General features: G+C 40.0%; 1 protein-coding gene across 2 annotated transcripts in view; it reads left to right on the top strand.

Annotated features, from left to right (window-relative positions):
- The window catches only part of LOC126399539 (zinc transporter ZIP11-like), a 188,265-nt gene that overhangs the window by 149,840 nt on the left and 20,780 nt on the right, over positions 1-17,645 (top strand). For both annotated transcript variants that reach the window (XM_050059568.1, XM_050059569.1), the window contains exon 6: positions 6,973-7,140. In XM_050059568.1, the coding sequence (XP_049915525.1) occupies positions 6,973-7,140 (168 nt within the window). The remainder of the gene's footprint in view (positions 1-6,972; positions 7,141-17,645) is intronic.

The raw sequence follows: 17,645 nt of genomic DNA on the forward strand, positions 1-17,645 counted from the left end.
TCAGGAGGAGATGGTGGATGATGTAACACTTTGGTGAAGCATCTGCCAAGCAGTAGACAGTAGTGTACCACTGTTCAAGACCAACAAAAGCAGGCATTTTTTAATGAGAGGTAGGGACATTTCTAGCTGTATTTGTAGCAACAAAAGGAGTATTTTTTAAGGAGAGGTAGTGACATTTCTATCCATGTTTGTAGCAACAAAAGAAGGTATATTTTAATGAGAGGTGGGGACATTTCAAGCCATGTTTCTAGTAACAAAAGTGACTATTTTATAATGAGTGGTAGGGACATTTCCAGCCCTTTTGTAGCAATTAAAGCGGGTATTTTTAATGAGTGGTAGTGACATTTCCAGCCCTGTTTGTAGCAACAAAAGTGGGTATTTTTTAATGAGAAGCAGGGACATTTCCAGCCATGTTTGTAGCGACAAAAGTAGGTATTTTTTAATGAGAGGCAGGGACATTTCCAGCCATGTTTGTAGCAACAAAAGTGGGTATTTTTTAATGAGAGGCAGGGACATTTCCAGCCATGTTTGTAGCGACAAAAGTAGGTATTTTTTAACAAAAGTAGGGAAATTTCTGTTTGGTGTAACAAAAGTGAGAGAGATAGGGGCATTTTTTGCCTGTTTGTAGTGACAAAAGCAGGCATTATTTAATGAGAAAAAGGGACATTTCCAGTAGTTTTCATTGCGACAAAAGCTGGTATTTTTTAAAGACATGTAGGGACATTTTTAGCTGTATTTGTAGCAACAGAAGCGGGTATTTTTAATGAGAGGTAGGGATATTGTACGCTGTTGTCCTAGGAAGAAAAGTGACTATTTTATAATGAGTGATAGGAACATTTCTTGCCCTTTTGTGGCAATAAAAGCAGGTGTTTTTTAATGAAAGGTAGGGACATTTTCAGCCTGTTTGAACCAACAACAGCAGGTGTTTTTTAATGAGAGGTAGTGACATTTCCAGCTATGTTTTTAGCGACAAAAGTGGGTATTTTTTAACGAGAGGAAGGGACATTTTTGGGCTTATCGTAGCAACAAAAGCAGGTAGTTTTTTTATGAGAGATAGGGACATTTCCAGCCATGTTTGTAGCAACAAAAGGAGGTATTTTTTTAATGAGAGGTAGGGACATTTCTAGCTGTGTTTGTAGCGACATAAGCAGGTATTTTTTTTAACAAATTGAGGATATTTCCAGCCCTGTTTCTTTCAATCAAACTGTGTATTTTAAGCCAAAACATGATTTTTGCCTAACCCTTACCAAGTGGTTTTTGTGCCAGACCGAACCACACGTTAACCAAGGCATTGTCACAATATAAACTTTAAACAATTGTAAAGTTTCAACCTATACGCCACATATAAAATGTACAAATGTAACATGGTTTGCAGAAACATAGGCAATGCCAGTGTTTATTCAGGTGATTTGGTCGCAGGAAATTTATTTGGAGCTTACTTTATTTTCTCAGTGTTACTTCAGTTTTATGCTTGTCAGAATATGTATTTCATGCATACTTCCTTATTTGTTATTGGTGTCATATAAAATGGAACCTCAATACAGAGCAGACAGAACATACTGCCTGCATCTTTCGGACATCTGCGGCTCCATATTTTTACTTTGTCTTCACAGTAGAATAGAACAAAGTAATGCTGCCACTTTATCTATTTTTTCAGTTGATCTGGACAGTGTGAGCATAAACATTGCAGGTTCTGGTTGGATAGAGAGGCAGATTTAGTGTAGTGTGAGTTAACACAACAGGTGAGATTTATAAAAATATGTATGTCTGTCAGCTTTAGGTGTCCTGACTTTCCAGCAGTTAGTCATTATTACCATAACTACCCAACTACGCAGCTGCTCTTTAAAAAATTATATTTGAATACTGAGGAACGTCAAGATGCCACTTGTGCATATAATAAATGTGACCTTTTTTTATCTTATCAGAACAAGGTTAATTTTAAGAAATTAAATTGACATTGTTGATGCAGCTCTGATTTTCCAGCCATGCGAATTGCCAAACCTGATTTCTATGTAATACAATAGACAGAACAGAGGGTGAAAGGGTCACCACAGCCACCCTGCAGTAATCATTATCTGTGAGAACGGTACGGGAACATGTCACTTTTTGAAGAGATCATGTCAGAGAGAAGTTCATATTAATTTCTGAGGCTTAAATTAATCTTTTATTTAAACCGACATCACTGGCCCTGGCTTATGCTCAGGGAGACTTAGTGAATAGTGCATCATTCAATATAGTATAATCCGATGTATCAACACCACTAAGTGAAAAATATAAATGACCACAAAGTTGAATCAATACTCCTGTGCCAGTCTCAAAACAAAGAGAACATTACAGGCTTCACAAAGGTAGTATTCATTGCAGCTCTTTGGTGCTGGATTGCATTATAATATTTATTTCATCATGAAAATATACATGTATTTCTCAGCAACATTATATAATTATACATATGGTTTGTAACTTGTGTTTGTAGCTTGTAGCACATGCTCTTCGTAGTGTATGTACACATAGCCTTTTGTTATTGTTAAATGCTTCAGGAAGATCTGTTGGATAAAAATGGATGGAGGGCTTTTGGCCATTAAAAACATCCAGTGACTGAGGATGCACCATGAGCAAAAGTCTATATCATTTGACCTTTGCACGCCAAATAATTCCAATTTACTGCCACCTACACGGCAAAAAATGAGATACTTGGAATGCACTAATAGAGGTCAATTTCTTGTGTCTGGGAATGCATGTGTGTGTGTGTGTGAGAGAGAGAGAGAGACGAAAGGAAGGAAGGATGGGGAGGAGGAGAAAGAGATGGAAGCAGATGGTGATTAGAATTGACAGGTTGCAGGGGGGTAAGAGGTAAAAATTATGGAGTCTGCTGAGTTACTACAGAGAAAGATTAAGAAATGAATACATTTCTTAATTATAACTTTAATTAAATTTGCATTTAAATTATACTGTAAAAAGTAAAAAAAAAAAGGAATAAAATACTAAAATGTCATTAAATTTGCCGAGTAGAATAAATCCTTTTAGGGGGGCAATTACTGAGCTGTTAATTGTTACACAGTGCTGCCGCCCTCTGCAGTGACCAGGAACAAGCATGGGAATTGTATGGTATCACTGCCTAATGTACAACATCTGTAGATGAAAGGCCAATGGTGAGATTTAATATTTCATGTATTATTAAAGTGGCTATTATCAGTGTCTTTGTACTGACAATGGAGCACATTGTTAATTTTATGTGAGAGGTGTCGCTTGTAGTGACAGATCCCACAGAGAATTATCACCCACCTCTGTAGTTCTCCTCAGCTTTACAGAGTTTTAAAGCATCTTTCGGGACATTGTTTTGGTTTTATGAAATTGTGCTGTTTTTTTCCACCCTCATCACTCTCTTGGCGTGGGTGCCAGACACAGCAGACGGCTAATTTCAGAGAAAGTACTATAAAAATCTCACTACCTGCCCAGCACCAAAAAGCAGGCTGACAAAGTTGGCAGAGTGACTATGTTTACATGCACACAAATATTCCATTATTATTCTGAATATGACAATACTCTGAATTGGATGCGGATCATGTTAACAGCATATTCCGTGTAGATAGTCTGAATTAGGCCTTATTTCAAATGTAGCATTTCCCGATGAAGACATGTGGGAAATGCTAATATTATTCAGGTTTAAGGAGCATTCTTTGGACAGCGCATTCAGAAAATGCATCTCAGCTGGGGTTTTTGTCGTAGTTTGCCACACGGCCTCTCGCCTATTTATGATCAGCTCTGTGCGTTGATAAGCCCACATTTCTGGTCAATAGGAAAAACACCTTCTATTAACCATTATGGAGGGCTTTGATATCAGGTTTTTGGAAGAGCTTGGGAGAGCTACAAGGAAGGTGGTTAAAGGAATTAAAGAGAGAGGCTGTGTTTGCACAGTTGAACAAGTCCTACTCTATGACAAAATCCTAATTTGATGCAAAGAAGCAAAATGACACAAGCATCTCCAGTTGTTCCACTCTTTAATATTTTACGTGATACACAACTCTTAAGTGCTTGTAAGTTTGCACGTAAATAAGAATATTAGTGGAATATTAATTTTCATTGGGCATGTAAACAGCTTAGTAGCATTACTGTCTTTTGGTAATAAGGGCAAAAACTGTAATATTTTGTGCATGTAAAAGTGGTCAGTTGAGCATTTAGCAGCTGAAGTGACCAATATTTGCATCAGGAGTTGGTGGAGACCAAAAATGGAGCTAATATTCGACTTACAGTTATCAGGTGGACAGAAACACGACTCCAAATGAATGCTAATGCTGCTTTGAATCTGCTAGATGTCTAAATAGGCAAAAGCTGGGTATATCAACTTAAAAGGGGATAATACTAGTGTCAGTGTTGTGTTTACAGCTTGTTTCTGCTGCTCCCAAGTGGCCAGAAAGTCTGTTATTGTAGGTTTGAATGCAGCAGTCAATTTACAGTTGCTAAAATGTATCAATTTATTAATGCAATCAGTGATCATCTTGGTGGCACACTCCAGGCTCCATTAAAGACGGGTGAAACGTGGAAAAACATGATAAACCTTAGCTGTAGTGTGTTTAACATATTAGCTGCAAATCACTTACTTTACAATTAAAAGCAGCAAAAAGAAAACTCAGATTGGTTCATGTGAGCAAGTTGTAGTAACCTGTCGTACTGCAACAGAAATTTGTTAAATCCGTTGAACATTATTGGCATTTGCTGCAACCTGAATATGCTGGTATTTGGTTTTCCCATGGCATGAGAAGTGTATGAGATCATGAGGTTGCCCAAATTTTTGCCAGTGCATAAATTAATATCCTCTGCATTTCACCCTCTTCTATCTGCAGGCAGTCTCCTTTGGGAACACAACTGTTAAACATCAACACATTACACCATTTAGTCAGCTAAATGCCGTGGTGTTCATTACTCCTCTCAGGCTAAGGTTACCCATCACATCCATTTGTTTGATGATTACTGACCGTTTTTTATGTCAAGGAAATTTAATATTAAATGTGAAACTTCCAGTGGGGGTTTATGCTAATTAGATTATCCTGGACCATTAGCTTTATTTCCATGACGCGAACAGAGATCACAATGCAGATAATTGGACAGATAGAGAGACAAAGCCAGGGCATTTTTTACATTAGATTAAAATCCTAGTACTGTGTTCCTCAGGCTGCATTTATAGACTCGATGACAGAAATCTTAATCAAGCTTGAGGCAGCCGGCAGACACATCTGCTCTAATCTGTAATAAACCTATTTGTCTTGTAAGTTTCTCTTTCATTCAAATATCTTGTGGGTAACTATTTGCTGAGTGCAATGCTTCATAGAAAGTTTTTATCGTGTGACAGATAATTGGAAGGCAAGTGCTTCAGTGCTGCTCGACTGACAAATTTGAGGGTCTTGTTTATGATAAGCATTTCAAAGAAGAGTCTTGATGTTGGGTTGAGTGTCTTTGTTGGGCTTTATTGGATGCACCTCTTGACATATTTGTTCTCAGCACCTTTTTGTAAATGCATCCAACTTGTGAAGTGTTGTCACTGAATACTAATGGGGTCTTCAGCAAAGTACTCCATAACTTTTAGCAACCTCTGTGTGAGTAGAGAGAATAGTGAATGTTAGCTCCCACCCTCTCCTTGGGTAACTGAATGTCCACATTTAAAGACAGGTCCACAAACCTGCCGTCATGGCCTCTTCGTAGCGGCATCTCTTGTTTTTCCAACCCACTTTAGATGAAACCACACTCACAAAAGCAGACTGCTGTACGTCAAGACCTGATAATTGGTTGCCAGCCTACTGCTGTGGCACGCAGCAAGTCAGGCGCTCACTCAAAGAGGCATCTTATTGCTTGAGTTCATCTGTGGTTTTGAACACCAACCTTGCCAAAAAAACACTGAGGAAATCAACTGCCTCTCATGCCTCTTTTTAGAAGTAGGATGTTGGGTTTTGATGCCCCTCTAACTCCTTTATGTTTCTGTGTGTCCGGTTTACATGTGTGTGCCTTCCCTGTGTTTATTTAATTTTACTAACAGTAGCTGGCCGCAGCTGTTAAAGGAAAACTATGCTGATTTTCAACCAGCTCTGTTATCACAGTGTGGGCAGTGTGTGCAGATGAACAGTGTTTGGCTCCCCCTGCTCCAGCGCCAGCAGCTCCCCGCTAATCGTCCAGCAAATGCCAAACACCATTAATCTGCACACACTGCAGTGACACAGAGCTGTTTGAAAATCAGCAACATGTCCCTTTAAATACCAATATCCAGTCTTATGTAGCTGTTATATTTTGAAGAGACAGACAGACACAAATCCTAGCACCGGGGGTCTGATCCCACACCACTCCAGACACCCCAATCGACAAGCTTTTCAACTTTGTCATCTCCGAGCAGGGTGTGAGGCGGAGGGACCGCAGGGTACAGCCATGGGCGCACTTACTAGGAGGCAGCAGTCTTTTTATGTGGCATATGCTTGCAGCCAATTATTGGCCTTGACGTCAGACAGCCGGCTTTCATCATGTGGAAGTGGGCATGGTATGGCTTCCTCTCAGGTGGGCTGGGAAGATGATAGACACCTCCTGGCTTCATTACACTGCCTCCCTGATCTCCCTTGATCGACTTTTGTGGCTTTTGTGGGTCTTTGTATTCTTCACACAATAAATCATACACTTGGGAATAACAACATCTGAGGCAGATAGTCTTTCCTTGAAGATATTTTTGGCAATACAGACAGATGTGCTTCAGAAAAGTAATGCAAAAATGAAAAAAAGGAGAGCCCAAGAGAACCATGTCTACCTGGCCAGTCACTCTGCAAAGTAGCAGATATTGGTGGATTGTCTATTTGGAAAGGTTACTATGAGATTGTTCAAGCTTTCACTTAACTTACATGCCAAACTGATGTAAGATACATACTGTTTATCTGTGTGTAATTGTTGAACAGTCATTGCAGAATTTTGTATTCAACAACATTCTCCTATGTCGCACAGATAAAATAGATAATGGAGATGTGTACCAGAGGAGGAGAGGAACTCCTTCGGCCAGCTCAGATGGACAGGAGACAGGAAATAAACAACAGGAAGGAGTTGGACAGACAGCAAGCAGCTGGCGACGAATTGTTCTCCTCATCCTTGCCATCACCATCCACAACATCCCAGGTGAGAATGAGCCATATTGCTGTCTAAAGTATCTGACAAGGGAATTTGTCAATGTAGCTGATAAAGTTGTTTGTTAGTGAAGTTAAAATAAATTTTGTAATGCAGTCCTGCTCTACCACTGCTGTTCAGGTAGTGGAAGTCACCTTGCAAAATCATGAGCCTTCTAAATGTAACTTCAGTTCATTAAGTTCTATATGACAGGGGTGGCAGTTAGCACATGTATGTCCCATCACAAATTCCGGTATAAACAAAGTCAGCTGTGATCTTGCTAGCATAAGCCATGCATAAAAAGCCAAACTCCGGTTTCTTGTGGGTTCTTCTTGTTGATTCTGAGTGGCAGCAAAATTCAAGCAGTCACCTGGCAGCACAACTTGATGAATACCAAGTTGGCTAAAAGAGGTTTCAGTTACAGCAACAACCTCGAAGTGCGAAAGTAAATTGAGGCAAATGCAGGGCAGGCTCTTCCCAACAAAGGTAGATGACAGGAATGGCCATTCCAACTTAAATCTGCTTTTTCTTCCATGTTAAAACTACAGGAACCTTGGATGATACTCATTGAGCAAAAATGTCAAATACTAAATGTTATAGACCCATGGTGATCTCGAGTCATTATAGTCAGAAAGCCTTGTATTTCATTTGGAAGTTTGATTAACTTGCTACAAGCTAGCCACATGTCTCTCAGGACAGGAATGTTTATCTGACGATTGGTCAGACAGTCCACAATTTTGGTCCAGACTGACAACAGTCATTACACAGATAGCCAGTGAATTGTGTACAGATATTCATGTGCCCCAGAGGCTTTTTGTTTAGCGCCTTAAGTTTTCACTTATCCCTTGAGATATCTCAAAATCTTCTTGATGGATTGCCAAAAGAAATGAGAGGCTCCCTATATCATGTTTCCTGATGATGTTGGTATTCCTGTTCTTCCTCTTGCACCACCATTGCGGTTTTGAATGAAATGTCTTGACAGCTTTTGGGTGGATTGCCATGAACTTTGCCACACACAGTCATGTCCCCTTTAGTATTAAGTGTAATCGCTAGGGTGATTCCATCAAACCTCTTTAATAGATAATTATATGTAAACAGCTGCTGTGCTTAAGTGGTTTGCTCATATGACCTAAGCTGTGATTCTTGAGGTTCAGTTGAGGTGGACTATTTCAAGATGCAAACACCACTGCAGCTACACTAATGCTTCTGTCAGACAACCAACGAAACAGTTTAACTTGCATATTTTGCCTTGTCATAATCCACAAATTGATAATACTCCAACAAAAACAATCCTTATATTTTGCAAAGATCAAGACGATTTAAATCCAGTGAAATATTTAGTCCAAACACATTATCACATCCATAGATATCGATGGACTGCTGTTGCATCATTTCAACTGTTCATATTTCTCAACAAACTTTCAAATATATTTCGAGTTTGCATGTAATTGTTGCGAAGAGCTTTCTATCGAAATGATGGCTGAATTCTGTCCTTTTGATTGACACCTCACTAGAACCAATGAACACTTTCATGTTCTCTCCACAGACTACAATAGCCAACGAGGGCATGTGTTGAAAGGAACGGCCTGCCTCTCTTCTCAGTTTATTGAGCAAGCCAATAGCAAATGGTTAGTCTGATGAGTGACAGGTCTTGTAGCCAGTGAAACTTTTGACCTCAAGAGTTTTGAATTCGTTCCTATGGCCATAGACCATTAAAATGTACATAAATAAAAAACAAATGCCTCAAGGGGAGAAAGTCTTTCTTATTAATTTAAGTTTTTTTACAAGTATTTTCTTTATATAGTAAGCTCATCTTTTTGTCTTTGTTGATTTGTATTTCACTCTTAATCACACATTCGGTACATTGATTTACCCTCTTTTTTCTTAAAGCACTTGGACAAAACCTCAGAAAACGTGCAATTTTGACGTTCTACGATACAGTTATCAACATTGAATTTGGACTTTGTAAGGCTGTAGTCATCTGTGTTCTCCAGATAAGAAGTCCCAGTTCTAGTCATCTGCAGCATCCTTTTTCAACAAAATATTTGGGCAGAGACAAAAGCAAACACAAAAATGTTTATTTCATTGTATTCAAACTGCTATAAGCCAATGACAGTGGCACTTGCAGCGGTTGGGGGGAACTTAAGTTTCAAATTAGACCATGCATGTACATATACTAAAAATGGAACAAGAACAGCTTTCAATTAACTTTGGATATGCCTTGGATAAGTGTTATAGGTAAATTTAATTAAATGTTACAGGGACAGTAAAAGGCTAAACTTTTATCTAGCACCATCATTTGATCAAATTTTTAATTTGTTCAGATATTTGGTCTATTACTAAATACCTGCAAAACTAAAGACTGTGATGGATTGTGTCTACGTACAGCCTCAGAGAGCAGCTAGAATTATTCGGGATCATTTAGACAACAGAAATGACATCATGGGTGAAAAGGAACATGTAGTTCATGTTCTCAATAATGATTTTTCAGTAAAATTCTATTTCTACTCACCACATTTGGTACTAATTTTCTCCATATTGTCACCACCTGATAACACCCCACCACTTAGGGGTTAAATAGTGACTCAGAGGAGGAGAGCAGGGCAGAAAAAGTCTGGAAATCACTGGTTTGTTCTGTTTTTTCTTACAAAAGTCCAGACACCAGATAATAGGGGTGCCTGTAAAAGAAAAAATTAAAATTAAGAAGCTGAAGCAAATATTGCAAGTAACTTTATAGTGCCACACGACAGTGATGTGTGTGTGACTATGGCAACGTGTGAAGCACAGTGTACAGCAGTGAAAGTAACAAAGGAATGCCATAGCCTTAATAAGCTGGACTGAAAACACTCCAGAGCATCCTTGACATGATTAAAGTCAAATGGACAGTTTCTTTAAGCAGGGTTCAGGTGTATTGTATTATCAACACACAGAGGGAGCATGACCACCTCATGCATCATATACATTAAATCAGCTCAACACCACAACCCCATGAAGGCCAAACAATTTACAGTTCATTTAGAAAGACTCACCTGGTGCTGAGCTCCACAGGCAGCTAACAGCAGAGCTGCTGTGTCACATCCTGCACTAAATCTTGTTTGCCAGCTCAGGTTGTTTTGCACTGACTCTGGGCTGAAGTGCTCACTAAAAGTCAATACTCTGTTTCTTCCTGACTTGGAGTAAGTTATTTGAATGTAAATGGTGAAAAATCCAGCCAAATATATCCTGGAATACACGATGCATTATTGAACACTACGCAGAGCCAATGTTATGTCAAGTCTAATGAGCTAATTAGTCTAATGACGTGTCAATTAAACATCAAAAGTGACGCCCAGGGAAGAGCAGTGTTCAATATTTGGAGTCAGTGATGAAACAACAGCTCCAAACTAAACAGTTCAGGCAGGAAATAAAGATCACTTGTTTCATGAAAAGAAAAAAACAAACAAACAGGGAAGCAATTAACAGTTATTGTTGACATTTCTAGAAGCTGACAGCAAGACAACCAACACGTTAACACCTCTTTAGTTAGAAAGACACAGTTTTGAGTTTCGTGTATCTTAAAGGTTTGTAGGGACTTTTTTATGCTCTTATTAGAGAGCTAGGAGTGGGTTGGGAATTGTTGCCGATGTGGGCTTAAAAAGCCAACTCACACAGTGCACGTAAAATTGGCAACACAATTATCTTGACTTTGTTTGCTACATTCCCTAAACCCATTTCCCTTGTGTTGTCTCAGTAAAGTCTCACCTCATAATATTATCTTACCTCTGTTGTTTCATCTCTGTAGACCATTTAAGTTGCACTCAAGACACTAAATTATGTCTTATGATGTGGTTTCTTTGGTTTATGTTTTTTGAAACAGTGTTTCATTGTGCAGAACTCTTGGTCCAAAGAGCCAAACTAACTTTCTACATTCTTACTTTTAAATGTAAAATACTTTTTTTAATTAATGGCTAAGTGCAAAACACTAAATCTCAGTGTCTAGATGACAGATATCTCATACAAGTGTGTGCACGCTAATCACTGAATAAATGCGTCCTTATGATAACAACTCAGGTGCATAGTGTTGAAAGATAATTGCTAATTACTTCACCACCACTGCCATGTAGGTAGAAAAAAAATGAATAAGAAATTAATTGAAATGCAGCTCATCTCATTTTCACATTTTATCTTGGGTTGTGACCTTCTCAGCTAACACAATGTATGGATCTTATTTAAGTTCTGAGTTTATGTTATTTTCACCAGCTGCGACAAGTCACGTCAGCTGGTATTGTTTTCCCTTTGTGATCCCTTGTGTTTGTGTGTGTTGTGTGTCATAATGGCAAAATGTGGTCCCTGGAGACACCTGTTGTAGCGGGAAGTACCACAGGCTGATCAGCCAAAACATTAAAACTGGTGGGTCAAGTGAAAAACATTGATCGTCTCGTTACAATGCAATGTTTTGCTGGGAAACCTTTGGTCTTGACATTCATGTGAATGCTACTTGATGCGCTTCACCCACTCGAACACTGTTGCAGACAAAATAAACCCCCTAATGGCAACAACACTTGTTGTACGCAGTGGCACCCCAGCAGGACAGGCACCGTGCCACGCTGCAAAAACTACTCAGGAATGACCTGAGGAACGTAACCAAAAGCTCAAGGCGTCGACCTGGCCTCCAAATACCCCAGATCCCAATCTGATCGAACATTTGAGGCACATACTGGTTCTCCAGGGGTACCCCGGATCCACGGTGGAGCCTCCTTGGACCGGAATTGGTTCTGACCTGTCAAGGCATGGACACAGGACCTCTGGAGGATGTCCTTTGGGTACATGGCATGGTCTGCACTGGTGTTTAGGCATGAGGAGTGTGTCAGGTGGCAACCACGTGAATGTCAGAGCCCAAGGTTTCTCAATAGAACACTGCACTGTAACAAGATGATCAATGTTGTTTGCTTCACCTGTCAGTGGTTTTAATGCTTTGGCTGATCGATGTATGTCCATCTGTTTGTCTTTACAGGAGTGTGGTTATAGTCAAAATGAAGGCTGAGTTCAAAGTCGGGTGTCATCCGAGCAGGGTGTGGTGGATTGCTGTATTGTGACTGGTCTAATCCCACTGCAAGATAGTCACTTGTTAACTCTTGTCACAAATATTAAGAGCTCAAGACAAATGGACTGACTAAGAGATTCAAATTTAGGCTGAATAAAATACTGTCAAACCTACCTCTTACAGGATTTAAGCTTTAATCAACAAATGCATGTCTTACTATATAATGTCGAAAACTCTGTCAGTGGGTGTCTCTGCGTTTCACAATTTTCTCCTGACTGACTTGGTCAATCCATGTGAAATTTGGCACAGTGGTAGAGGGTCATGGGAGGATGCGGATGAAGCAATATTACATCAATTGGCCAAAGGGGGGCGCTATAGCATTCGATTGAAATAGCAAACTTTGAATGGGCATATCTCAAGCCCCGTATGTCATAGAGACATGAAACTTTGCACAGAGATGCCTCTCTTCATGAGGAGCAAATCTGCCAAAGACCCCATAACTTCCAGTTATATAGATTTTCCTCCATTTTGAATTTTAACTTAAAATTGATCTGTTCCTAGGAAATTTGACCGATCTGCATGAAACTCGGTGAACATAATCTAGGGACCAATATCTAAAGTTCCCTCTTGGCAAAAGTTGGAAAACTAACTGAAACTGAGCTTCTATAAGGCAATGAATATTGAGGAGGGCGTGGCTCATCACATAAAGGTGTATAACATCTCAAGGGTTTCACCGATCACCACGCAACTTTGTAGGCATATGACCACACATAATCTGAGGGGACCCCTCCATTATTGACCCCATCAAACAAAATGGGGGCGCTAGAGAGCTAATTTCTTATCTAGGCCTAACCGCCATATCGATTCTTACTAAACTTGGTAGATATGTAGAACAGGACGCCTCAAGGTGACTGGAGAAATTTAACTCTAATTGGCAACTGGGTGGCGCTATAACAACAGAAAAATGCTTAAAAATGGCTAAAATGCGACCGATCGCTGTGGCTCCCCCTGTGGCCGAATGTTTTTTTCTTTTTTTTTCTAATTTTTGGTATGACTAAGTCATGGTATGGTATGCTGTACATAATCTTGGAAACTGTCAGTGTGTCATTCTGTCAGTCAGTCATTCTGTCTGTCCCACGTTTTTCTACTCACTCACGTGGTCAATCTATGTGAAACTGCACATAGGCATTGAGGATTGGCATAGGTAGAAGGTGACAAAGCTACCAATGGCTATGGACTAGTTTATTTCAAAAAATATTTATTCTATTAATGACTACAGCCTACTAACAGAACCTCAAATAGCATTAAATCTGATGAAGGGTGAATAGTTTAAACTAAAATTGCTAGAACCAGATAGGAGTTTGTCTTGACTTTTGACTTATTATTAGAGTTGAGTCTTTTGGTCTAATGTAAGATTTTATAATGTCACAATATTGCTTTGTCTTGACAACAGACTTTTTGTACTATACAGAACAGAAACAGGAAACTGATGCAGAACAATCACAACCATCATTCTGCTTTTTAATAATGAAGGACTCAATGTACTGTAAAATCAGACTCTAGACTTCATTTTCTTCAGTAATACATCATATAAAATGAACAAAACAAGTTTTCTAAAGTATTTCTTACTGCATCATTTCAAATACTGAACTTTTCACCTCAAATGATAACATAAGTCGAATGACAATCTTATTGTGAAATGGTACAAAGTCAGTGATGTATACATAGTGTTGTGTTATTGTGATAAACGTACTCCAAGAGTTTTTACCTAATTTGATGACATTGTGTGTGCTATGCAAGATTTTACAGCCAAATTTATTGTTAGCATTTTATGTGTGGAGTTTTGCAAACTGGCACCCTGGTGTGAAAACTATTCTGAGATTATGTTTGAGAGAAAATATGCAGCAAAGGTGTGCCAACTCCCTGTTGTTTTTGTATAAATAACAGACATTGCAATTTTCACTAATTTCATTTGAAGAACGTAGCACTTTGGAACGTTGTCCTATTTTTTTACACAGAGCTGTAAATTATGCAACAAATCTCAGTATTTCTTTTTACTGCTGCGGTCTCATTTTGTCTTTCTGATCAGGCTTCTGTAGTCTAATGTTACTTCTCCCCAGCATTTGTGAAGACATGCTTGCATATTTTACTCCACGACATTCATTTGATTGTTTCATTAAATGTGGAAATATACAATGCATCATGAGCAGAGCATTGATCTATGGACAGTTATGGATTTGCATCAAAGTGTAGCCCCCATTATTAATGAGAAACTGCGGTTTCACTGGTTTGAATGATTTTTCCGCCATACACATGACTGATTTCCATTCCTTTCATAGTGTGGAGTGATTGTTTGCTCCAGGAAGTGTGGATAAAAAGCAAATGAGGGACACATGCTGTGTGTAGGAGGAGAGTAAATGGTGGTCCTCCACTAAATATGAATTTTAATGTGAAATGCTGGTTCACTAATGATTATGACTGGTCACCGCACTTAAATTTTCATAATTGTTATATATACTTTACATTAACAAATAATAAATGTAAGTGCTCTTATACAAATACAGTTCCGCATGCATACAGACACGCATGCTCGTGCAGATATAAACTCACCCACATTCACATGCATGCACAGAACCACACATTTGTAGGTGGCAATACACCCACAGCAATCTCCTGTGAGGCTGTTAATGAAAAATACCGCCTACAGTCTTAACTCGCATCCAGAAAAACAAAATACATAATTTTATTAAAGTTATTCAGTTATAAGCACATAACTCATTAAGTCGTGATTGGAGTCTGTGATTGACCAAGTGTCTGAGTCAGTACAAAATGATTGGATTCAATCCAAACATGCATTTCTCTGTGTTGGACCAACTGTGTACAGGTCCACCTTGGAAGTGAAGAACAAACCCAGTGTACCCAGATCCTTTACTTAAGAAAAAGTACAAGTACAACAATGTAAAAATACTTAATTACAACCTTGCATTTAAACACCTCCTTAAAGAAGCTGTGTACGACATTCAGAGCATATCTATAATTCAGGGTCTGAGCTGGGACTGTCTGCAAACAGTTCTCAACATGCAGGTGGAGCTGGCGGCTAGCAGCAAATGGTACTAACAGCGTGAGCAGTGCTATCAATGGGAACAGTGCTAACAGTGCTAACTATCAACACTTTTCACTGCCTGTTCAAGGTGGGAATGTCGCACTGTTATCCTGCCTTGGCGTTCTTTAGAAAAGATACAATCACAGAATTGGGGGTTTTATGCCCAGCTCGTTGGAGAGCATAACAAAGAAGGGAGGACAACACAGGAACAGCTTTTAAATAAACAGATAATTTATTGAAATACTCAACAAAGAAAAACTAGTGGTTAAGTCAGACTAAATCAGTAGAGTGGTGAGGGTGTTGGGTGCTAACACAAGCTACAGTATGTGTAAAAGGAAACCAAGGCTAAACTCAATATAATCAACCCAAACCAAACAAACCAAGGAGAGTGCTTGAAAGGCACCAACCCTCCAGGACGGAGAGAGAGGCATCTTTGATTCACCCAGCTTTTAAAAGCCCCAAGCAGGAGAAGCCAAACCCTAAATGAGGCGGGAGGGGCAGGCAATCAAGGAGGCTCTGGAAGAAGAAAGCAGAGGCAGGAATACAGGCAAACACACTGAACCCAAGGCCTGTGGCCGTCCCCCATAAAACAAAGACCCCCACTAATAGGGTCTTTGTGGTATCAACATGGAGCTCGAAAAAAAGTGCATCCGCCATTAAATTTTCACGGCCTTTAATGTGTTTTACAACAAGTGTGTAAGGCTGAAGAAACAGTACCCAACACATAAGTCTTTGGTTAGCATTTTGCATACTAGCCAGCAAAGTTCGCGGATTGTGATCCATGTAAATGGTAACTGGCGATGATGGTCCCACATACACTTCAAAAAACTTCAGTACCCAAATCAAGGCCAGTGTCTCCTTTTCAACAACTGAATAGTTGGTTAAACTTACACGAAAAGAAGCAGACAGGGTGTTCAATTCCCCCTTCCCCTTCCTGCAGGAGGACAGCCCCAGCTCCAACGCCACTTGCATCCACCTGAACTTTAAAAGGTTTATCAAAAACAGGAGCTGCAAGAACAGGCGCAGAACAGATCGGTTTTCTGACAGCACTGAAAGCAGTTTGACAATGGGGAGACCAGACAAAAGGAGTATTTTTGCTCAAAAGGTTAGTCAGTGGGGCAGCCACAGTAGTAAAATTGTTGCAAAAACTACAGTAATATCCCACTAACCCTAGAAACTGCATCAGCTGCTTTTTGGATGTTGGCACAGGATATTCATCTATGGCCTCCACCTTATCCTGCATAGGACAAACTTCATCCTGGCCTACAACCTTGCCAAGATAGGTCAATTCACAGTTAAATTTGCTTCTGCCAACCTGTCAAACACTGTATTCAACCGCTGAACATGAGCTTCCCACGTGTCACTGAACACGACTACAACATCTAAATACGCTGCACACCCTGACTGACCAGCTAACACCCTATTCATAAGGTGCTGAAATGTTGCTGGAGCGTTTCTCAACCCAAATGGCCCTCAGGTTTAATGGCACCTGCCAGAGTTGTCTCTCATTTAAGCCAACATTGGAGGTAGTAATAGCACCGAATCAATGTCTGTCTAAGAAGGACAGCAGGCAGGATGGGACCATAGACGGGACGGATGGGGCATTATGACACAGTGCCGCAAAATTTAAAAAGCAGGCAGTAGCAGTTAGCAGATAACTCAAAGAAGAAGAAGAGCAGCCGAGAGTGGCTGTAAATTGGGCAGACAATGACGTCCAGAAGCTCCTTACCATTCTAGCAGAGGACAAGATCAACTGCCAAAGGGCTTGTGTTAACTCAGGGGAGGAAATGGGAGGACGGACGTTTCGCTTTCGCGAGCACGCCATCCGTGGTAACCACCATATGAGCACAATGCACCGTGGTAGCTATTAGCTAGCCAAGTGAAATAAACACACAGGGGGCCCTATTTATCAATCAATCAATCAATTTTATTTATAAAGCCCAATATCACAAATCACAATTTGCCTCACAGGGCTTTACAGCATACAACACCCCTCTGTCCTTTGGACCCTCACAGCGGATAAGGAAAAACTCCCCAAAAAAAAACCTTTAACGGTGGTCTAAAATGCAAACGCAAAGCGCCAGGCGTGCGGCGCATGGGCGTGTCCCAGTCACTTGCTAGTTAGACAGCACGTTTTCAGACTGTGCGCCATGGCGGAGAGTCTAAAGGGGTTGGACTTACTCTGTGAATTAGTCATGGGTGTGTTTTGGGCGTATCATTCCATAAGCCAATCAGAGTGTCACCTCTCATTCCTTTTAAGAGAGGCGCGATTGGAGCGCACGGCGGAGAGCTAGTTAGATGGCGGACCTACCAACTGGAAGGAGTGAGCGTTTTACAGCTGAGGAGACAATAAATGTATCTCTATATCGACTGTCCCGTCACATCTGATGT

This window comes from Epinephelus moara, chromosome 13, assembly GCF_006386435.1.
Source record: "Epinephelus moara isolate mb chromosome 13, YSFRI_EMoa_1.0, whole genome shotgun sequence".
NCBI lineage: Eukaryota > Metazoa > Chordata > Actinopteri > Perciformes > Serranidae > Epinephelus > Epinephelus moara.